The following is a 25,853-nucleotide window of genomic DNA, read 5'->3' as shown; positions in this document are numbered from 1 at the left end:
TCAGATAGAGACCTAATATCCAATGTATACAAAGAACTCAAGAAGTTAGACACCAGAGAATCAAACAACTCTATTAAAAAATGGGGTACAGAGTTTAAAAAATGTCCTCAATTGAGGAATATCAAATGGCTGAGAAGCATCTAAGGAAGTGTTCAACATCATTAGCCATCAGGGAAATGCAAATCAAAACAACCCTGAGATTCCACCTCACACCAGTCACAATGGCTGAGATCAAAAATTCAAATGACAGCAGATGCTGGCTAGGATGGGGAAAAAGAGGAACACTATTCCACTGTTGGTGGGGTTGTAAACTGGTACAACCACTCTGTAAATCACTCTGGTGGTTCCTCAGAAAACTGGACATAGTACTACCTAAAGACCCAGTTATTCTACTTCTAGGCATATACCCCAGAGAAGCTCCAATGTACAACAAAGACACATGCACCACAATGTTCATAGCAGCCTTATTTATAATAGCCAGAAGCTGGAAAGAACCCAGATGTCCTTCAGTAGATGAATGGTTACAAAAATTGTGGTATATTTATACAAGGAATACTACTCAGCTATCAGAAACAATGACTTTATGAACTTCTTAAGAAAATCGATGCATCTAGGGAATATCATCCTGAGCGAGATAACTCAGTCATAAAAGAACAGACATAATATGCAGTCAGTGATAAATTGGATACTAGCCCCAGAAAGCTCAGAACACCCCAGAAACAACTCACAGACTATATGAAGTTCTGTGTAAAAAAAGAAAATGAAAAACCACTATGCTTAATCTTTACACACCAAGAAAAATTTGACTAATTCCAGGTTACATCTTGATTTACATGTACTTTATGCTCATTGTTACTTGTAAGATCTTAATACACACTATCAAACCTTTAAAAAAAAAAAAGTACTGACAAAAATGTATGTGTATACCTTTATATAAAAATGCTTAAAATCTGTACATTTATCTCTGTTTTTTAAAATAAAGTTGTTAAATTTAAAAAAAAATGAAGACTTTATAAAACTTAGGAGCTGGCAGCTGTCCTTACCTAAAGGATAAAACAGAGAGTTTTCATTTTAATTGGATAATCATGTGACCGAAATATTCATCCCCAAGGGAAACACAAGAATTAAAATATGTAAAGCAATTTTTAAAAAAAGAAAGAAAAAACCTAAGGAACTGAAAGGGGTTGCAACCTCATGGGAAAATGACATTATCAACCAACCAAACCCTCCAAAACTTTCATGGAGTAAAACACCAATCTTTGTGTGCACTCTGAGAGACCTATTGATCCAGTTGCATATATAACTGAAGATAGAAGTGTCTGGCATCGATATGAGAAGAGGCTTTTGTTCCAGAGAGGGCATGTTTTCCCACTGTAGGGGAATTACAAGGCAATGGGGTGGAGAGGAGGATTAGAAGGGAGTGCACCTCTGTGAAAGCAACTGGTGGAGGAAGGTGATAGGAGCTGGGCAGAGTAAAGGGATAACATCTCAAATGTAAACACAGAGTATCTAACATAAAAAGAGAAAAAAAGAATTATAGGAAAACAAGGCAAATACACATAAACATGCAGAAGCCCTCAAAGAGGAAACACAGATATCACTTAAAGAGTTACAGGAAAATACAACCAAAGAGGTAAAAGAATTGCAAACAGAAATATAAATATTTTGGAGACATTTCAGGTTTCAGAAACTTTACATGGTGTTCTTATTACCTTTTGGTCCATATGCCATTTTCCCCTTGTGATACTTTGATGAAAAAGATAGCCACTGTCTCGTATATTTGAGTATTACTCACAAGTTAGGAGAACTTTTAGAGAAGGATTTGGAATTGTTTGAGGCCATTGTGTCATTGGGCATGGACTCTATAGTTTCAAAGGTACATGTGTCAAGCCACTTTTTCTCAAATGTAAATAATCTTCAGATACATACTAGTACTTTATAAAAGCTGTGTTGGTTGTCCTGTCTCTTTACACCAATCAAACAGAATGGAACACTACTATTAACAGCTTGTATTAGTATGTTACATCACTATCATTTGAACTAACATTAGCTTATAATGATTTTCTAAAGCTTTCTAAGTGTTTGGACTTTTATTCTACTGAGGTTTTCAATATTTTATTTTCCCTTTCTGTCTATTTGAATCTGAAAAGAATGCATATTAATATATATTCATAGCTATAATATAACATACAAAGTATTTTCTACACTAAATCCATTTTGTTCAAACTCCCTTCCCTCCTTCCCTCTATAGTAAAGCAATAGAAACAAGTTGTTATGTTTTTTAGCTTCATTATTTTGCAGTTTCTTTGATACCATGAAAAAATACCTACAACCGTTTCAAGCTGGCTTCTATTAATCTATATTAACATTGAATTTTTACAGCCTACTTTTAATGTTGATTCATAAATGCTTTAACCTTCCTTGTAGTCCACCACCCACAAGAAGCCATGGAAAAGAAAGGATATATGGGAAGTAGACCTATATAAAAATGCTTTTACATAAATCCCATCTACACTCTCAGGAAACCAACAGTTCAGTTCAAAGATACAGCTCAATACAATACCAAATACTTCCAGAATATACCAGCAATCCAGTTTGGTAGTATCAGGATAACAGCAGCAGTGGCATAACCTAGCAGGAAGAGCCAGGCCTCAGCCAAATCAGCAGGAGAAGGTTAAAGGGATTTGGATCACCAGAAGCACCAGAAGTTCTGAGCTGTGTTTCTCTCAACAAAGTGAAGATTAGTGTACACTCAGGACGAGGTATTGCAAAACTACCTCTATAAGTAAGCCAGCGTCCTTCACTGTCCATTCAGTACTATTTATATTCCCTGCAAAGATGAAGTGTTACCATGGGTCTTGCCTCACTAGGGTTCTTGCCTCAGCATGTGAGTCTGTTTCAGCTGACATCACTCTGCCAATTTTTCAGTCTAAAGAAACAATAAGAAGATGCATCATACCTCAAGAGGTTTTTGATGCATTTCTCACTATGGACTCCTGACAAACTAGGCTCAATTATGAAATGTAAAAGTAACAAATAAATATGTGCCATTTGTGAAGTATCCTTCATTGCATGTAATTTCATGTGCTTTCTTTATCAGAACATCCTTTTACCTATGTCTGCTACAGCAAAATGTTTCTTCACTTGTGTGTTTTAGCAAAACACCATCCAACACTTTCCAAAGACCCCTCAAATTTCCTCTTCAATCTATTTAACAGAAAGACTTAGCAGGGGGGTGGTTAAACTGAATATACATATACTCTACAGTACACAACTCTATGGATGATCAGTTTACAGAATATCCTACATTTTCACTCTCAATATAAATAGAGAAATCCTTGTAGTATCTTTGCTAAAAGAGTGAAATCAACCACTGTTTCTTAGTTACATTTCTACTGCTTTGATTTAAACAGCACAACCAAAGCAACAACTTAGGAAAAAAGAGTTTATTTGGCGCATACAGTTTCAGACATGTCAACTCTATAACCATCATGATAGTGAGCAGAGAGACAGGAGGCATAGCACTGAAGCATCACCTGAATGCTGTGTACATGATTCACAAGGAAGATATAAGCAAGGCAAGCCTGGAAATGATGTTGCCTTTTGAAATGACAATTTCTTCCACCAGTGACAGGCTACCTTCAACAAGGCCACACCTCCTAATAATTCCTAAACAGTCACACAAACTAGGGACTAAATATTCAAATGTATAAGCCTATAGGAGCCATTCTCATTCAAATCACCACACACTAAAAGCAAGATAAGGGTGTTCTCATATTAAAGTGGAGTTTGAAATATAAAGTATTTTTCTCAATGGTTCACAACAAAAGGAAAATGTAGGAAAATAAATATAGTCATTTCTTTTATAAGGGAAAAGAACCCTCTAAACCAGGTCAATTTAAACACTGTAAACCTGTTAAAACTCAAAGGCAAATATTGAATATATACAGGAAACTGGTTAGCTTCAAGAGAAAATATTTTAAAAAACTGAAGAAAGAATAAAGATGCATCAACAATACTGCCGGTTTTCTACTGTCAATGTATGAAAATTAATGAATATTTTCTTAAATATCATTATTAAAGCTGCTATGAGCATAGAGAAGCAAACACATCAATGTACAATAGAGCACACACATCTAAACTATGTGCAGCTCCTATGACTTTTCTCATGGTATATTATTTCTACAGCTTTGTAATAACTAAGTAACATGTCCAATAAGTACATAAATATTGCTTGTTTCATAAATAATAATTATCAGAGTTTTAACACACTTGAACACACTCACAGTAGCTTAAGTTCTACTAAGTTCTAGATTAGCAGCATTTAAGTCACCATTAAATTCTCCTGTTTTTCTTTATTGAGATATCTGTCTTACCCTTAACTACTATCAATTGAAGTAATAACCTCTGCTTGGAAAGAGGTGGATACTCAGGTGCAGAAGGCAAAATATTTTTATGTAATGTAAAATTTTTGTAGTTGATCAAGTAGCAGTCTTTTTTTGGTATAATAATAAAGTATATTTGGATTAAATGCTCTGAAAACCTGCTTGATGCTGGTTCAAAGGACTTAAAATTCTGGATTTCTACCTGATCATAACTCATTCCCCACTTATAAAAGCAGAGCCTCCATCTCAGCATGGAAAAACTTTCAATATCTGTGGAACCCCCTGGAGGCTCATGTCATAGTCCTGCCACTAGACATGATACTTCAGCTTATTCCCTCTTACCGGGATCTTCAAGCCCCATGTACGGTTTGTCCTCATCCTTGTTCTTATATCTTACAGGGAATAATGTTATTGTAGTTAGTGACTAGGGACATACACTTGTCAACAAAAATTAATAGTTGAGTACTTGGTTATCACCACACTAATGCAAATAATAAGAATTTGAGGATAGTGTGTAAGATTACAAATAAAATAGGCAAGAAATATGGGCATAAGTTTGTCTGTAGGTACCAAATTATAGATAAAAAAGAAAAATAAGAGTTTTTATATCCTTCACTCTGCAGTGATTATAAATACTATACATTACCCCAAAGGCAAAAATTAAAAAAAAATTCATACTAAGACACAAGGTGTATTGCAATAAGTTACTATAGATTTTGATTTGGCTATTATAAACTATTTACATGTATGAAAACATCACATCATGCCTTATAAATGTCCACCACATTTGAATTTTGACTACCAAATGTGAAGGGGAAGAAAAATAATGACTCTGCATTTAAGAGTACTAACTGTTCACCCAAGAGACCCAGGTCTGATTTCCCATACCTGTATGTTGGCTTACAGCCATCTCTATACCATGTCTCAGGGAATCTGACACACTCCTCTGAATTTTTAAAGCACTCAGCACACATATGGCACACAGACCCACGTGTGAGCAAAATGTCAGTACACACTCACAGAAATGCTAGTAAAGACACTGCCAAAAATCAGAGTACATTATAATATTAAATATGAATAATTAACTTAAAGAAAGATATAGTTTCATCATCTTCTGAAAAAAAATGATGTTTTCTATGAAAGTTACAAACCTGCCCAATAAAACAGCTTGGTGATGACTATATAAACAATTAAAATGTGTGCAAGTCAAAGAAAAATATGTAGAATATTTTTGAGGAACTTTCCCAAAATGACAAGATACTAAATGTCATCAAGAAAGTTAAATAGAGAAGAAAACTGTGCCAGGAGAAGAGAATAAAGGAAAGAGAACCATGTGAAGATTCCATGACAGAGGGGGGAAAAAAAGGATGGATGGGCGAAGAGGAGAAAGAACTAAGGATGCTAAGACAGAAGACCATGCTCATCGCTGTGAACACAGTTTTCTGCTGAAGATATACCTCAGTGCTCCTTTCATATCCCGATTCCTCAGACTATAAATAAAAGGATTCAACATTGGTGTGACCACAGTGTACATCACAGCCACAATGACATCCTTGTCATTAGTGTTATTAGATGAGGGGACAAAATAGAGTGCAATTATGGCTCCATAGTACAGAGAAACAACAGAGAGGTGAGAGCCACATGTGGACAAGGCTTTGCAGATTCCCTTGATGGAGGGACTTTTCAGAATGGTAATACCTATGCGAAAATAAGAGATCAGAATACATATGAATGGTGGAATAGTGACCATAGTACCTAAAGTAAGAATGAGTAACTCATTGATAGTGATGTCTGAGCTAGAGAGCTTCAGCAAGGCAGAGAGGTCACAAAAGTAGTGTGGGATGGTATTGTTTCTAAAGTGAGATAGTCGAGCCACAAGAAGGGTGTGCACCAGCGCATTGGCAGAAGATAAGATCCAGGACACAACTACTAGAAAAAGACAGAGGTTCTGACTCATCATGGTGGTATAGTGCAGAGGGTGGCAGATGGCCACATACCTGTCATAGGCCATGGAGGTCAGAAGAAAGCTGTCAAGATCTGCAAAAACTATGTAAAAATACATCTGTGAAATGCACCCAGCATATGAGATGGACTGACTGTGTGTCAGCATATTCATGAGCATCTTTGGAGCTGTGACTGATGAGAAAGAGATGTCTGTGAAGGCCAAGTGGCTGAGGAAGAAGTACATTGGGGTGTGCAGATGAGAGTCCAGCCTGATGAGCAGGATGATAAGCAGGTTCCCCAGCACAGTTGTCAGGTACATTACCAGGAACAGGGCAGAGTACATGTTTTGGTCCTCTCCTTGAATGGGGAGCCCCAGGAGTATGAACTCAGATACAGTGCTCTCATTATTTCTCCACATGTTCTTTCTCTTCTGTTGTGAATGAAAGGAGGAATAGTAAAGAAAGAGAAGTGATTTTAACTAATACATTGTGGAAACATTTTGTGAATCGCAAGAAATGAATATAACATTAAACCATGTACATCTATTTTTATCTTAATATGGTTATTTTTATCGTAGTAATGGGCTAGTCATGATTTAGAAAGTGATATACTATGCCCACCTTGAATATAACTGAATGTTTCTTATAGGAAAACAGTGAAATACCAGAACAATCATCAAATCAGAACCAGTTCCTTCTGAAGTTACCTTGATTTCACCAAGACATTTTTGATTCAGGAAATAGTATGTAAATTGGTACCAGCAAAAAGAATCTAAAAAACTTCAATGGTTGTTCATCTCATTTAAACATTTTTGAATCTGTTTGCCTAATTCTTTCTTTGATAAATTAAGTACTGATTGTAAAATTCAGGGAGATTCTTTGCATCTGCAAAATAATATAATCTGGGGAAATTAGTGGAAGCAACATGTGTACATGGTCAGATTATCTGGCCAAGAACAGAAAAGTGTACACCTTTTGGTCTTCTGCCCAAATGAGAAGCTCCAGGAAGATATGTCAACAATATACAGGCCAATGTCAGCTTGTAACGAACTGTGAGTTCTCCCCATACTAACAAATTCTTAGTCAATGTCCTCCCTCACTTTTCCTAGGTTGGATAAAGTGACTCTGATTCCATATTAACCTCTTCCGCTCAAACATTCAAAATATCTACTGAAAATACTTGGCTTTCCTATCACCTTTTAGATCAGAAAAATTTCTTGTGTTTTTCTAGCAAAAGCGAATGTTCCCGGCTTTATTCCTAACCTGGGTTTTTAAGCCAAATGAAGATACTGGGTATGTGTTCCCTAACCATTTTCTCTGTAGCTAAATTGGCATTCTTTTCTTTTTTACATAATCATTTCCTATCATTTTAATTAATCAGTAAACAATAGCAAAAGAACATGATAAAATTAGAATTAATATCCTAGTGACTGAGAGAGATCTGTGGTTATATTCTATTGGAAGACTTTTTAGTGTCTAATTATCTATTTCCCTCTTTACATGTTCCAAACTTTAACTACATACAGTTCCCCTAACTTGACTAATGATAGTCAAGACAATTATTAAATGCCAATACATCAGCCATCTCACTCTGTAAAAAATATAAGTTAATGTGATATTGCCTAAAATTAATTATAATTCATTTTCACTTATTTCTGTGTTAATAGTAATTAATGACAACCAAATGCTAATTATCTTTATATAAATAGATTTGTTCTAATGTTTTGCTATTTGAATAACATTGCAATAAGTAATATTTTATTATGTTATTTTATATAGTATATATAATATAGTCAGAAAATAATTTAGAGAAATAGTCATCCATAGACTTGAGAAAATATCAGGTCACAAGAAGCCAAGAAGATACAGAACCTGATATATCTTATGAGGGGCTTTAATGGAGGACCCTATAGAGAAATATTATAAAAATGGGTCACTAGGTAAATGTTAGGAAGGAGAATTTAGAAGGAAAATTTGGACAGAATGCTAGGACTTTTGAAAAACAAGAAAAACTCAAGGTACTGGCCAATCACTTAAATGTAAAGGTTGGAGAAAATATGAGGAGCAGCCAGATATAATGTATAATTGGCTACAATGAAATTTTCCATCTGTTCAAGGAAAGGTAAGATGCAAAAAACAAAGTATCAGAAAATGGGAAATTGCATGCTAGCTGCCACAGAGAAAACAGACTGTAGAAGACATTGATACTACCTGGAATATGAATATTGGGGCTTAAAATGGAAAATGTCACAGATATTTGTGAAAAAGTTGGAAGAAAACAAAATAAAACTTGTGTGTTGAAGTTAAATGTAGTCAGCAAAGATGATTTTTCTATTTTCTTAAAAATAAATACATTTAAAATATATTCTATGAAGAGGTCTTTGGGTGAAGGAGTAAGTAGCCTTTTATCTCAAAATTTGGGCAGGTTTTCAGTGCAAAGTAGGTTACTGTATAGAGAACTGCTTGCCATTTGGTGGTGAGAACCTTGCAGTTTGAAGTATGTGCTGATCATAGAGATGAATAATGAAAAGGGCAGACAGAGCAATAGAGACACAGATTCAGAGACAGATAGAGAGACAATGAGAAAAAACAAAACATATGATATGTAGTGATACAGATGAGTGTACATTTTATGCCTTATCAGACAGTCTAACTTGCATGATACCTTTAGCCAAAAATCACAGGAAGCTCTTCCAGCTCTCTTTTGAAGGAACACAACATAGTAAAACGCTGGATCCTCCCAAATGATCATACATCCATTACAACAATCAGAAAAGCAATTAGTTTAGAATCAGATATAATAAATACAGGAGCATATACAAGGTTCATATTTCAAGGAAGTCTGTCTGAGCTCTGATTTTGAAAATCATGTAGATAACCTAGGGTGTAATCTCTGTCCCCAGATCCAAATTAGAAGCATACAGGATAAAATTGCATCATTGTCATTGACTCCCTTAGGAAAACAAAACCTTTTTTTGAAACAGGCAGAAGTATCACTTCACTCTTGAGAAATAATGGTAGAAACCATTTATAAGATTCCCTATCATTTCATCCTGTTTAACACGTAAACCCTGTGAATACTTGACTGTTAATAACAAAATATAGTCATACATAGACAGAAAATAATTTAAAACAGACAACATAATTTGGGAAATAATAATCTAAAGCAGGCTTATTACCACCGTCAGAGATGGGTCAATCTCCATAATAATAGGGAAAGACTTCTGGAATTATCTCTGGAGTTCTTCCATTATACATCAAGATATTTAAAATGTCCTGAAAATGTTCTTCTGAGAGGCTCTGGCAGCACCTGACCAATACAGATGCAAATGCTCAAGGCCAACTATCAAACTGATCCTATGTATGACAATGGAAGAGTTAGGAGAAGGACTGAAGGAGCTGGAAGGGTCCACAAGCCCATAGGAAGAACAAGATTAACAACCAACCATACTCTCTCCCCAGAGCTCCCAGGGACTTAAACAACCAAGCAAAGAGTACACATGAAAGGAACCCATGGCTCCAGCTGCATATGTAGCAGAGGATGGCCTTCTCAAGCATCAGTGGGAGGAGAGGCTTTTGATCCTGAGAAGGCTCAATGCCCCACTGTAGGAGAATGCCATGACAGAGAAGAGGAAGTGTTGGGTAGGTGAGTGAAGGAGCACCCACATAGAAGCAGGGAGAAGAGGAATAAAATAAAGTGTTTCTGAAGGGGAAACCAGGGAAAAAAAGAACAATTAAAATATAAATAAAGAAAATATCAAAAAAAGAAAGAGAACCACCCTAAGATGACTACATTGTTTGTTTTTTAATTTGCAGATAGGACCTAGTTGTGAATATTTAGAACCTTTATTTATTATGTAAATATCTTGTCCAATTTTTTGTAAAACTTTAAGAAAATATAGCATAAACTATGAAAAGAGATATGGAAAATTTACTCTTGAATATGTTTTTCATTAGTTGCAAATCTTAACCACTTACACAGAAATAGAGTGGTATTATTTACCATTGAAAATGGAAAGATCTCCCATGCTCATGTATTCGAAGGATCAACATTTTAAAAATGGTCATCTTACCAAAAGCAATCTATAGATTCAATGCAATACCCATCAAAATTCCAGCCCAGTTCTTCACTGAGTTGGAAAGAGCAATGTGCAATTTCATTTGGAATAACAAAAGACCTAGAATAGTGAAATCCATCCTTAACAACAAGAAAACATCTGCGGGAATCACTATCCCTGACCTCAAGCTATATTACAAGGCAATTGTGTTGAAAACTGCATGGTACTGGTACAGAAATAGGCATGTGGATCAATGGAATAGAATAGAAAGTCTAGAAATGAGCCCACAAGTATATGGTCAACTGATTTTTGACAAAGGAGCTGTAAAAATTCAATGGAAAAAGGAGAGCCTATTCAACAAATTGTGTTGGTCCAACTGGCACTCAGCATGCAGAAGTATGAAAATAGACCCTTTCTTATCTCCTTGTACAAAGCTCAAGTGCAAGTGGATCAAAGATCTCCACATTAAACCAGGTACACTGAAACTATTAGATGAGAAAGACAGGAAAACCTTAGAACTCATAGGCACAGGAGAAAATTTCCTAAACAGAACACCAATAGCTCGAGCTCTAAGGTCAAAGATTGACAAATGGGACTTAATGAGATTGCAAAGTTTCTGTAAGGCTAAAGACACTATCATGAAAACAAAATAGCAGCCAACAGAGTGGGAAAAGATTTTTACCAACCCCACATCAGATAGAGGCCTAATATCCAAGGTATACAAAGAACTCAAAAAGCTAGACACCAGAGAATCAAACAGCCCTATTAAAAAACGGTGTACAGAACTAAACAAAAATTTCTCAATTGAGGAATAGCGAATGGCTGAGAAACATCTAAGAAAGTGCTCAACATACTTAGCCATCAGGGAAATGCAAATCAAAACAACCCTGAGATTCCACCTCACACCAGTCAGATTGGCCAAGATCCAAAACTCAGATGACAAAAGATGCTGGCGAGGATGTGAAGAAAGAGGAACACTTCTCCACTGCTGGTGGAGTTGTAAACTGATACAACCACTCTGGAAATCAGTCTGGCAGTCCCTCAGAAAAAAATGGACATAGTACTACCTGAAGACCCAGCTATTCCACTTTGGGCATTTACCCCAGAGATACTCCAACATACAACAAAGATACATGCACCACAATATTCATTGCAGCTCTATTTATAATATCCAGAAGCTGGAAAGAACCCAGATGTCCTTCAGTAGATGAATGGATACAAAAATTGTGGTACATTTACACAATGGAGTACTACTCAGCTATCCGAAACAATGGCCTAACGAAATTCTCAAGAAAATGGATGCATCTAGAGAATATCATCCTGAGTGAGATAACCCAGTCACAAAAGAACAGACATAACATGCAGTCACTGATAGTGGGATTCTAACCCCATAAAGCCCTGAACTCCCCAGAAACAACCCACAGACTGTGTGAAGATCAAGAAAAAAGGGAAAAAAGAATATATTTTAATTAAAATAGAACTGTATCCGATCCCACTTTTTTTCCTACAGCTTCTTCCAGTTTCTCTCCTACCTCCTCAAATTAATAACCTCTTTTCCTATATTATTGTTATATATATACATATGTGTATGTATAGGTACCCACAAATACTTAATTACAACCTTATAAAATGTGTTTGTATACTTTTATGCAAAAATTCTTTAAAAATCTGTACATTTATCTTTGTTTTTTAAAATAAAATTAAAAAAATCAAAAAAAGAAAATATGCAATTCTAACCACTGTGAATTGTAGTATTAGATATATACGCAGATATTTGCGCTGGTACAAGTGAGGGCAGATTAATGTCTGTAGCAACCTTTCTCAAAGAAACAGAAAAAGTTCAACAACAAATAAATTTTATTCTTAGCATAAGGAATAATCCAGAAAAAAAAAAAAAACAGAAAAAAAGAAAGCTAATGATGAGAGAATTATAAGTCTCTTGAATACTTTGGGAAACAGGTAAAAACAATAAAACCAAACCACAAGAAAAAATCCTTCTACTTGAAAAAGATGCTTATAATAAAGTAATGAATGTTAAAGAAAATGATTAAGATATGTCCCTAATTCAATGTGATAAGTCTTTCTCTTAGAAGAGACAATAGGATGCCCCTTCTATTCCCTCAAATGAGGCCATAGAAAGCATACTGCAGTCTGTAGTTGGTAAGATACTGACAGGTTTGCCCCTCATAAGGCAACAGAGGAAAACACTGTGTCAGCCTATTGATTTTGAACTTCTAGCTTTGAGAACGGTGGGGAAAAGTATTCCCATTAAGTATTCTGTGACGTACTGTAATGACAGTGCATAAAAATTAAGCAATGTAAATCTGTGTTTATAAGTAAAGATGATAATCAGAGATTTCCTGCTCTACTAGAGACCTCCAAAATGGGGAGAAGTCCAGGTAGGCTACCTGCCTGCAAAACTGTCCCACTCTTGACCTCTGCCCATCCTATTCCAGTCCCCTACACTTCTACTCTCAACACCCCACTGCCCAACTAGGCAGAAATTCCCTCCTGTAACAGGCACCAGCCTGATTCCCTGTTCTACTAGAGGCCAAACAGGCTGTGAAAATCCCAGGTAAGCTGCCTTCTCCCCAAACTTTCCTATCTCAATGCCCCCACCATATCCCCAATTCCTTGCCCTCTTACTTACTGTGACCCATCCTCAACAAGGGCATAGAATTCCTGCTCTAGTGGATATTTGGCAATTTGAGAAATTTTCCAGTAGAATGACTCTCTGACACACTCTTTCACCCTTGGTCTCTGCGTATGCTCTCCCCAATCATCCACCTTTCTAATTGCCATACCCCAGACCCCAGCTGGGCAGAGAGTTGCTGCTCTACCAGAAACCAGTCTATGGCAGAGACTCCAAGCTCTACTAGAGCCTTTTCAAATTTAGAGATGTCCAGGGAGTCTCCCTACCTGCCTGACTCTCCCCCATCTCAGCACCCTGGCCCATCCCTCTGTCCTGTGCCCTCATAGATACTGTATTGCAGCCACCTACTGTGGTGGTGACTACCTACTATGTCAGAGACCAAACAGATTAGATGTTCAGCTATGCTGCTTACTAGCCAAACTTCTCTTCCCTTTTCACTATCTTGTTATCCTCCAAGTCTCTCACCATTCCTACGTGTTTCTACTTGTCTTACCCACCTTCAACTGAGGTGCATACTTCCTGCTGTATGAGAGACCAGACAGAATTGGAAACTGTAATTTTGTGTGTGCATTGTGCTTTCTGGAGATGTAGATACATGGGCTTTTTCAGAACAAATAATGAGTTGAAAAAAATAATGTGCTTTTGGTTATGTATTATTGTATAACAAGGAAGTATGTAACCAATAAAAGTACAGCTTCAGAATAACAATGAGTTAGCTGTCAGATTTCACCTAAATCATTGTCTGAGATTCTGACTTTGTGCCAATCCAATCCTCTCATTCTTGAGAACCCCAAAATAACTGAGACTTGTCCTCAGCATGAGGTCACCATTAGAACCCACCTATCTTCATGCAAGAAAGCCATTGAATGTTCCAGTAAAACAAAAGCAAAAGAAAAAGACCATAAGATTAATTTTGTGAAGATGAATGAAGTCCTTAAGGAGAAAATGAACAAGTGCCTTAAGGAAATTCAGGAAAACTCAAATAATTAAAGGAAATGATGAAATACCTTTTAAACAACCAAGAAAAAAACAAAGGTGAAGAAAATGAATAAAGCTATTCAAGATCTGAAAATAAAAATAGAAGTAATAAAATACAAACTGGGGAATCCTGAAATAAAAAACCTAGGTAACAGTTCAGACCAAGAATTATCAACAGAATATAAGAGATGTAAGAAATAGTCTCAAGCAGTGATGATAAGATGGAAGAAATAAATACATCACTTTAATATATTAAAAGAACTAGTACCAATATCTTTAAATTAGTCAGTACAATACAAATAAAAAACTAGACCACTTCCAATTATTAAGAAGCAAATATCGTGGTATCAAAAATAATTAATCCAACAAAATAAGGAGAATTCTAAAACAATCTCCCTGATGAACATAGATCAAAATTCTCAATAAATTGTTGTAGACCAAATTTAAGCATGTATCCAAAAAAGCATTTGCTGTGGTAAAGTTGGATATTTTTGGATATTTGGAGATGGTTCAATATACATTATTGTAACTCATTATATGAATGGGCACAAGAACAGAAATCATCTTACTTTTTTCAAATGATGCATAAAGGACCTTTGAAAACTAAAATATTCCTTGATGGTAAAAAATACCTTGTGATACTAGGAATGGAGGAATCATATCTCGGCATAAATAAGGCTCTCTATGTTGGAGAACAAAATGTAAGTCAGAGCACAATGCAAATCAGATGTCAAGTGAAGTTCTAGCTAGCGCATAAGAGAAGGAAATTAAAAAATTCAAATAGGAAAAGAAAAAAAATAAAATATCATATCTAGAAAGTTCCTGACACAAAACATAAGGAAATCTATGATATTTTTTCAATTTATTTATTTTATAAAATATTATTGTGGCTCACAAAATTTGTTACATATTAATAAATGATGAATACACGATTTTTTTCTGTTTTTTGTTTTCTAAAAAAGGACTGAGGCTTCCACATTTTGGCTTTTATCCTTACTGAGCATCATAATGTATGTGAGTTGTTTCTTGGGTTTTCAGAGCTTTCTGGAGCTAGTATCCAATTATCAGTGACTGCATACCATGTGTGTTCTTTTTTTACGGGGTTATCTCACTCAGGATGATATTCTCTAGTTCCATCTATTTGCCTAGGAATTTCATAAAGTCGTTTCTAACAGCTGAGTAGTAATCCATTGTGCAAATATATCACACTTTCTGTAACCATTTATCTGTTGATGGACATCTGGGTTCTTTCAAGCTTCTGGCTATTATAAATAAGGCTGCTATGAACATGGTAGAGCATGTGTCTTTATTGTATGTTGGAGCATGCAATATGTTTCTTTTTTATTTTAATTATACAAATTATTTTTAAAACAATAATAAATGTACAGATTTTTTAATTTACATAAAACTATATGAATATATTTTAGTCAGTACTTGATTTTTTAAAGGTTTGATAGTATTCATTGAAAACTTACTAGTTACAATGAGCATAAATTACATATAAACAAAATATAGCATGGAAATCATCAAACTTTTCTCGGTGTATAAAGATTAAACATATTTTTTAAATACCAATGATTGCTACCAGGCGGCATTCTAAGCTCTTGAATTATTAATGATTTTAGGTCTAGATGTAAAAGTGCTATACACTTATTTTTTCTAATGTCCCCTTTTTTATTTCTGATTTGGTTAATTATGAATATGCGCTGTGTTGTCGTTAGTTTGGATAAGGGTTTATCTATCTTGCTCATTTTCTGAAAGAATCAGCTCTTTCTTTTGTTGTTAATTATTTATATTTTCTCTTTATTTCTATTTCATTGATCTCACCCATCCCTGTGATTATTTTTCATTATCTACCCCTCTTGCTTAGTATTTGGTGTTCTGTAAGTTTCTTGTACTTTTATAGTTATATCATTCTTTAAGTTAAGTAATTCTTCTTCCATAATTGTACAAAAAGAGAATATTTTCAGAACATTGGACTGGGATTGTTTACTTTCTTCTATTCTTGTTTTTTAAGGTTTAGCCCTTTCATTGTTTCTCAGATTTCATGGACATTTTAAGTCTGAAACTTTTTAGCTTTTTAGCACTGAGCAGACCTGTACCCAATTCCACAACACCCAGAGGAAGTCCATCACCCAGATGCTCAAGCATGCCCAGGACAACAGGATCACATTAACACAGGATCACAGTAACACAGATGTACTAACAGGCACAGGATCGCAGAATAAGCTAGACTCCCAGGAGATCAGATACACCAAGGAGCATTGGAACTCTGACATACTTAAGGACATCAGGAAGTGGTCACACTGAAAGATAATCCAGTAGAGCAGAAACAGGTGGGCTCCCAGGAGCTCTGACACCCACAGGATCCTAAAATCATGGAATCACAGAGACACCTGAACTCTGAGGACTTCTGACACAATCAGAATCTCAAGAAGAACAGGATCCAGACAGAGACAGCTATGGTAGATATCACTAGATACAACCAGATGGCAAGAGGCAAGCACAATAGCATAGACAATGGAAACCAAAGACACTTGACAAAATCTGAACCCAGTTCTCCTACTACAAATTTTGGGTTTAAATAATATCTTGTGATAATGATCAAGGACTTGAGAAAGGACATGAATAATTTCTTTAAAGAAATACAAGAGAACACTACCAAACAAGAGAAGTAATTAAATAAAACTATCCAGGATGTAAAAATAGATAAAATTTTAAAAATCACAAAGGGAGACAGCCCTAGAGATATAAAACCTAGGAAAGAGATTAGGAATCATAGCTACAAACATCACCAACAAAATAAAAGAGATAGCAAAGATAATTAGAAGATACCATAAAAATCATTGATACAATAGTCAAAGAAAATACAAAATGCAAAAAGCTCCTAACCCAAAACATAAAGGAAATCCAGGACACAATGCAAAGACCAAACCAAAGAATAATAGGCATAGAAGAGAAATAAGACTCCTAACTTAAAGAACCAGTAAATATTTTCAATTGACTTATAGAAGAAAACTTTCTGAACATAAGAAAGAAATTATCATGAACATACAAGAAGCTTAGAGCACTCTAAATAGATTGGACCAAAAAAGAAATTATTTTATTATATAATAGTCAAAATACAAAATGTACAATGCAAAGAACTAATATTAAAATCAGTAAAAAAAATAAAAAAAAGGTCAAGTAACATATAAAGGTAGACAAATTAGAATTACACCAGATATTTTCAGCAGAAACCAAGAAAGCTAGAAGGTCCTAGACAGATGCCATTCAGACCCTAAGAGAACACAAATGTCAGCCCAGGCTACTATACCCAGCAAAACGCTCAGTTGCCATAGAGGGAGAAACCAAAGTATTTCATGATAAAAATTAATTCACACAATATTTTTCCACAATTCTAGCTTTACAGGAGAAAATAGATGAAAATCTTCAATGCAAGAAGAGAAACTACACCCTAGAAAAAATAAGAAAGTAATCTTCTTACAACAAATGCCAAAGAACATATCCACACAAAAATAATTGCACCTCTAACAACAAAAATTAGAGGAAACAATAATCACAATTCTTTAGTACCTCTTAAACACCAATGGATTCAATTCCCCAACCAAAAAAATCATATACTAATAGACTGGACACATAAACAGGACCCAAAATTTGCTGCATAGAGAAAACACCTCAGTAACAAAGATAGACACTATCTCAGAGTTAAAAAAAAAAAAAAAAAAAAAAAAAAAGGTTGAAAAATATTTATACAAGCAAAGGGCCCCAAGAAAAAAATAAAGTAGCCATTCTAATATTAAATAAAATTGACTTCCAACCTAACATTATTATTATCCATACTCATCAAAAGAATATACCAGGATGAACTCTCAATTCTGAACATGTATGCCCCAGATGCAAGGGTACACAAATTCACAGGGAAGCATTACTAAAGATCAAAGCATACATTGTACCACACACATAGTGGGAGATTTCAACACCCCACTCTGTTCAATAGACATATCATGAAAACAGAACCTGAACAGAGACATAGTGAAACTAACAGAAGTTATGAACAAAATGGCTATGACAGATATCTATAGGTCATTTCATCCTAAAACAAGAAAATATACCTTCTTCTCAGCATCTCATGGTACTTACTCCAAAACTAATCACAAAAGAGACCTCAAGAGATATAATTGAAATAATACCATGCATAATATCAGATCACCATGGACTAAGGCTGGTCTTCAACAACAGAGAAGCCACATACACATGGAAACTGAACAATGCTCTACTCAATGATAATTTGGTCGAGGAAGAAATAAAGAAAGAAATTAAAGACTTTTTAGAATTTGATTAGAAAATGAAGGCACAACATATAGAAATTAATGAGACACAATAAAAGCAGTGCTAAGAGGAAAACTCATAGCTCTGAGTGCCTCAAAAAAGAAACTGGGGAGAGCATTCATTAGCAATTTGATAGCACACCTGAAATCTCTAGAACAAAAGGTATCAAATTCACTCAAAAGAAGTAGAAGGCAGAAAATAATCAAACTCAGGGCTGAAATCAACCAAGTAGAAACAAAAAGAACTATGCAAAGAATCAACAAAACCAGGAGCTGGTCCTTTGAAAAAAATCAACAAGATAGATGAACCCCCAGCCAGACTAACCAGAGGGCACAGAGAAAGTACCCAAATTAGTAAAATCAGAAAAGAAAAAGAAGACATAACAAAAGAAACAGAGGAAATTCAAAAAAAAATTATCAGATCCTACTACAAAAATCTATACTCAACAAAACTAGAAAATGTGAATGAAATGTAAAATATTCTAGAGAGATACCAGGTACCAAAGATAAATCAGTATTAGATAAACAATCTAAACTGTCCCATTACAACTAATGAAAGAGAAACAATCATTAAAGGTCTGCCAACTAAAAAAAGCCCCGGACCAAATGGATTTAGTGCACAATTCTATTATATCTTGACAGAAGACCTAACAAAAATAGTCTTCAAACTTTTTCACAAAATAGAAACAGAAGGAACGCAACATAATTCATTCTATAAAACACCAATTACACTTATACATAAATCACACAAAGAAAGACCCAACAAAGAAAGAAAACATAAGACTAAACTTGTTATGAATATTGATGCAAAAGCACTCAATAAAATTCTCACAAAATGGCAAAAAAGACCATCCACCACCAGGACCAGCAGAGACCCAGATATACAGGCCTGGTGAGAAGGGGTTCCGACTAGCCAGGGGACAGAGAGATCTCTGCCGAACATGCATGGAAAGCGCTCCCCCGCCCTGCCAGATCCAGGGACCAGGAACCCAGCATTGGGCCCTCTGGTCCCAGCCAGCAGCTTTGAAGTGCAGAACAGGGCTCATACCATCCCCCACCAAGAAAAGCAGAGACTCAGATATACGTCCGACTAGCCATGCAACACAGAGATCTCTGCCAATCAAGCACAGAAAGTGTGCACCTGCCCTGCCTGATCCAGTGACCAGGATCACATATTCTGGCTCTCTTTTTCCAGCCGGTGGCTTTGGGGTGCAGAACAGGGCTCAGACCATTCGCCACCAAGACCAGGAGAGACCCAGATATACAGGCCTGGTACAAGAAAAGGCCAAAACCAATCAATGACAACAAGATGACAAGAGGAAAGTGAAAGAGGGTACCCCAGGGAAACCAAGACAACCTGGCAACACTAGAACCCAGCTCTCCCATCACAGCAAACAGCAGAATGGGAAACACTCCAGAAACAGAAGACTCAGACACAAAATCCTACTGCAAGATGATGATAGAGATCCTTTAAAAAGAACGGGAGGAAAAGCATAAAGAATTGGAAGCTTTTAAAGAAGAAACAAGAAAAACACTCAAAGAACTCAAAGAACTAGAAGAAAACAGAACCAAAGAGATGAAGGAATGAAAGAAGGAATTCAAAATGGAAATGAACACAAAAGAAAACACTAAAAGAGACAACCTAGAAGTAGAAATCCTAAAAAAGAAATCAGGAGTCACAGATGCAAGCATTTCCAACAGATTACAAGATATGGAAGAGAGAATCTAGAGGGCTAAAAAAACATTGAAAACATAAACAAAACAGACAAAGAAGATACAAAAACCAAAAAGTACCTCACCCAAAATGTCCAGAAGATCCAAGACACAATGATAAAACCAAACCTCAGAATAATAGGAATAGAAGATGGAGAAGAATATCAACTAAGAGGCACAGTAAACATCTTCAACAAAATTGTAGAAGAAAACTTCCCTAACTTAGGAATGAGATGACCATGAGCATAAAAGAAGCTTACAGAACACCAAATAGAGTGGACCAGAAAAGAAATTCCTCCTGACACATAATAGTCAAAACACCAAGTGCCCAAAGCAAAGAAAGAATACTAAAGGCAGTAAGGGAAAAAGGTCATTTAACATATAAAGGCAGACCAATCAGAATCACACACAATTTCTCAACAGAGACTTTGAAAGCTGGAAGACCCTGGAGAGACATTATGCAGACCCTAAGAGAGCACAAGTGCCAGCCCAAGCTGCTATACCCAACAAAATTATCAATCACCGTAGATGGAAAAAAATAGATATTCCAAGACAAAACTAAATTTACACAATATCTGACAACAAAACAAGCACTACAATGAATTATAGGTGGAAAACCCAATACAATGAGGGGAAATACAGCCTAGTAAAAACAAGAAAACTCCTAAGCAAGAACCAAAAGAAGAAAGAGACATAGACACAATTCAACCTACAAAAGCAATAATAACAGGAAAAAAGAACCATTATTCCTTGATATCTATTGATATAAATGGACTCAATTCCCCCAATAAAAAGATATAGGCTATCAGACTGGATACATAAACAAAATCCAGCATTTTGCTGCATACAGGAAACTCATCACAGAAACAAAAACAGACACTATCTCAGAGTAAAGGTTGGGAAAAAAATTCCAAGCAAAGGGCCCAAAGAAGCAAGCTGGAGTGGCTATTTTAATATCGAATAAAGTAAATTTCCAACCAAAAGTTATCAAAAAAAGATAAGTAAAAACACTTTTCACTCATTACTGGGGAAATCTGTCAGGAGGAACTCTCAATACTTAACATGTATGCTCCAAGTACAAAAGCACCCATATTCATAAAAGGAACACTACTAAAGCTCAAAAAAAAACATTTCACCTACACAATAATAGTGGGAGACTTTAATACCACACTCACACCAATGAACAGATCATGGAAAGAGAAACTGAATGAGACACTGTAAAACAAGCAGAGACTATGAACCAACTGGAATTAATAGGTATCTACGGAACATATCATCCTAAAGTAAAAGAATACACCTTCTTTCAGCAAATCACGGACCCTCTGGAAATTGTCCACATAATTGAACATAAATCGAGCCTCAATTGATATAAGAAAATTGAAATGCTCCCATGCATCCTTTCAGATCACCATGATGTAAGGCTAGTCTTTAATAACAACAAAGACCCATATAACATGGAAATTAAACAATGCTATATTAAAGGATAGCAGGGTCGAAGAAGAAATAAAGAAAGAAATTAAGGATTTTCTAGAATTCAATGAAAACGAAACACAACATACCCAAACCTATGGGATGCAATGAAAGCAGTACTGAGAGGAAAACTCATATCTCTGAGTGCTTTCAAAGGGAAACTGAATAGAGCATACACTAGCAACCTGACAGCACAGTCGAAAGCTCCTGACAGCACAATCGAAAGCTCTAGAACAAAAGGAAGCAGATACACCCAAGAGAAGTAGACAGCAAGAAATAATCAAAATTAGGGCAGAAATCTATCAAATAAAAACAAAAAAAAATCATCCAAAGAATCAACAAAAGCAAGAGCTGCTCTTTGAGAAAAATAACAAGATTAATAATCCCTTAGCCAGACTAACTAGAGGGATAAGAGAGAGTATACAAATTAACAAAATCAGAAATGAAAATGGAGAAATGATGACTAAAACTGAGGCAATTAAAGAAATCATCAAATCCTACTACAAAAGTCTATATTCAACAAACCTGTAAAATCTGGAGGAAATGGATAAATTCCTAGGCAGATACAAGATACAAAAGTTAAACCAGGACAAGGTAAACCATCTAAATAATTCCATAACACCTAAAGAAATAGAAGCAGTCATCAAAAGGCTCTCAACCAAAAAAAGCCCAGGTCCAGATGGGTACAGTGCAAAATTTCATCAGACATTTATTGACTACATAATACCAATACTCTCCAAATTATTCCACCAAAATAAAATCAGATGGAATACTACCTAACACATTTTTTGGGGCTACAATAACCCTCATTCATAAACCACACAAAGACCCTACGAGGAAAGAGAACTTCAGACCAATCTCACTTATGAATATTGATGCAAAAATACTCAACAAAATCCTTGCAAACCAAATCCAAGAACACATCAAAACGATCATTCACCATGATCAAGTAGGCTTCATCCCTGGGATGGAGGGATTGTTTAATATATGGATATCCATCAATGTAATCCACCATATAAACAAACTCAAAGACCAAAATCACATGGTCATCTCACTAGATGCTGAGAAAGAATTTGACAAAATTCACCACTGCTTCATGTTAAAAGTCTTGGAAAGAACAGGAATCCAAGGCCCATACCTAAACATCACAAAAGCAATATACAGCAAACCAATAGCCAACATCAAAATTAATGGTGGGAAACTTGAAGCAATCCCACCAAAATCAGTGAAGAGGCAAGGCTGCCCACTCTCCCCCTACCTATTCAACATAGTACTGGATATCCTGGCTGGAGCAATTAGACAACAAAAGGAAATCAAAGGGATACAAATTGGAAAGAAAGGAGTAAAAACATCACTATTTGCAGATTACATGATAGTGTACTTAAGCAATCCCACAAATACCACGAGAGAACTCCTACAGCTTATAAACAAGTTTAGCAAAGAGTCTGGATATAAAATTTACTCAAACAAACCAGTAGCCTTCCTATAGTCAAAATACAAACATGTGAAAAAAGAAATTATGGGAAAAAAACCCTTCACAATAGTCACAAAAACTATGAAATACCATAGTGTGAATCTAACTAAGCAAGTGAAGGACCTGTATAACAAGAACTTCAAACCTCTAAAGAAGAAAATCGAGGAAGATCTCAGAAAATGGAAAGATCTCCCATGCTCATGGATTGGAAGGATCAACATTTTTAAAATGGCCATCTTACCAAAAGCAATCTACAGATTCAATGCAATCCTTATCAAAATTCCAACCCAGTTCTTCATTGAGTTGAATAGATCAATGCACAATTTCATCTGGAATAACAAAAGACCTAGAACAGCAAAATCCATCCTCAACAACAAGAAAACATCTATGGGAATCACTATCCCAGACCTCAAGCTATATTACAAAGCAATTGTGCTGAAAACTGCATGGTACTGGAACAGAAATAGCATGTAAATCAATTGAATAGAATAGAAGATTCAGAAATGAGCCCTCACTTATATGGTCACCTGATTTTTGACAAAGGAGCTGTAAACATTCAATGGAAAAAGGACAGCCTATTCAACAATTGGTGTTGGTCCAACTGGCACTCAGCATGCAGAAGAATGAAAATAGACCCTTTCTTATCCTCTTGTACAAAGATCAAGTGTAAGTGGATCAAAGATCTCCACATTAAACCAGATAAACTGAAACTATTAGATGAAAAAGTAGAGAAAACCTTAGGACACATAGGAACAGGATAAAATTTCCTGGACAAAACACCAATGGCTGATGCTCTAAGGTCAGAGATTGACAAATGGGACTTAATGAGATTGCAAAGTTTCTGTAAGGCTAAGGACACTGTCAAGGAAACAAAATGGCAGCCAACTGAGTGAGAAAAGATCTTTAACAACTCCACATCAGATAGAGGCCTAATATCCAAGGTATTCAATGAACTCAAAAAGCTAGAAACCAGAGACTCAAACCACCCTATTAAAAAATGGTTTACAGGGCTAAACAAAACGTTCTCAATTGAGGAATATCGAATGGCTGAGAAACATCTCAGGAAGTGCTGGGCATCTGTAGCCATCAGGGAAATGCAAATCAAAACAACCCTGAGATTCTACCTCACACCAGTCAGATTGGCCAAGATCCAAAGCTCAGATGGCATCAGATGCTGGCGTGGTTGTGGAGAAAGAGGAACACTTCTCCACTGTTGGTGGTGTTGTAAACTGATACAACCACTCTGGAAATCAGTCTGGCGATTCTTCAGAAAATTGGACATAGTACTACCTGAAGATTCACCTATTCCTCTTCTGGGCATATATCCCAGAGACACTTCAATGTACAACAAAGACGCATGCACCCCAATGTTAATAGCAGCTCTATTTATAATAGCCAGAAGCTGGAAAGAACCCAGATGTCCTTCAGTAGATGAATGGTTACAAAAATTGTGGTACATTTACACAATGGAGTACTACTCAGCTATCAGAAACTATGACTTAATGGAATTCTTAAGAAAATGGATGCATCCAGAGAATATCATCCTGAGTGAGATAACACAGTCACAAAACAAAAAAAACAAAAAAAACAAAACAAAAAAAAAAAAAAAAAAAAAAAAAAAAAAAAAAAAAAAACCAGACATATATGCCATTACTGATAATGGGATACTATCCCCAGAAAGCTTTGAACACCCCAGAAACAACTCACAGACTGTGTGAAGTTCAAGAAAATAAAAAGAAAAAGAAAAAAACATTATGCTCAATCCTTACATCAAAAACCTTTGACTCCTTCCAGTTTACATCCTGTTTTACATGTACTTTTTGCTCATTGTAACTGTAAACCTTAATGCACACTCTCAAATCGTTGGGAAATAAAATCCAAGCACTGCCACAAATGTATTTGTATACTTTTATGCAAAAAATGCTTAAATTTGTTCTTTTATCTTTGTTTTTTAAAATAAAGTTGTTCAAAAAAAAAAAGACATTCAAGAAGGCATTTGATATTTAGAAAGAAATCAAAGTAAAATTTTCGGATATAAATATTTGCATTGAGAATAAAAAATTAAAAAATTCTCACAAAACAAATTCAAGAACACATCAAAATGATCATCATACATGATCAAGTAGGCTTTGTCCAGATATACTGGGATAGTTCAATATATGGAAGTCCATCAATGTAATCCACTACGTAAACAAGTTCAAAAAAAAAAGTCACATGATTATCTCTTTAGATGGTGAGAAAGCTTTTGAAAAAATTCAATACCACTTCATGGGAAAAATCTTGAAAAGAGCAGGTTTCGAGGCCCATACCTAAACATAGTAAAAGCATTATACAGCAATCCATTAGCCAGCATTAAACTAAATGGAGGGAAATTTGATGCAATCCCACTAAAATCAGGGATTACACAAGGCTGCCCACTCTCTCCTTACCTATTTAATATAGTACTCAAAGTCCACACTGCAGCAATTAGCCAAAAAAGAGGTTAAAAAAACAAATTGGAAAGAAGTCAAAATATCACTATTTGCAGATGGTGTGATAGTATACTTAAGTAACCTCAAAAACTCCACCAGGGAACTCTATATTTGATAAACAACTTCAATACACAGGATGAATATCAAATTAACTCAAACAAATCAGTAGCCTTTCTCTACCCAAAGGAAAAGCAGGATGAAAAAGAAAGAAGTGAAACAACACCGTTCACAATAGTCACAAACAATATAAAATACTTTGGTGTAACTCTAACCAAGGAAGTGAAAAATTGGTATGACAAGAACTTCAAGTCTCTTAAGAAAGAAATTGAAGAAGACCACAAAAGATGGAAAGATTTCCGGTGCTCATGGGTTAGCAG

General features: G+C 35.5%; 1 protein-coding gene across 1 annotated transcript; it reads right to left on the bottom strand.

The window, feature by feature from the left end:
• Positions 1-5,805: 5,805 nt before the first annotated feature.
• Positions 5,806-6,747, bottom strand: LOC308428826 (olfactory receptor 1J21-like; the record flags this gene model as incomplete). The annotated part of the gene is made up of 1 exon (XM_080927394.1): positions 5,806-6,747. The coding sequence occupies one exon, from the start codon at positions 6,745-6,747 to the stop codon at positions 5,806-5,808; it is 942 nt and encodes a 313-aa protein (XP_080783520.1).
• Positions 6,748-25,853: the final 19,106 nt, after the last annotated feature.

This window comes from Micromys minutus (genome assembly GCF_963924665.1).
Source record: "Micromys minutus genome assembly, chromosome: 13".
In the NCBI taxonomy this organism is placed as follows: Eukaryota; Metazoa; Chordata; class Mammalia; order Rodentia; family Muridae; genus Micromys; species Micromys minutus.
This window is presented reverse-complemented; position numbering and strand designations above follow the sequence as displayed.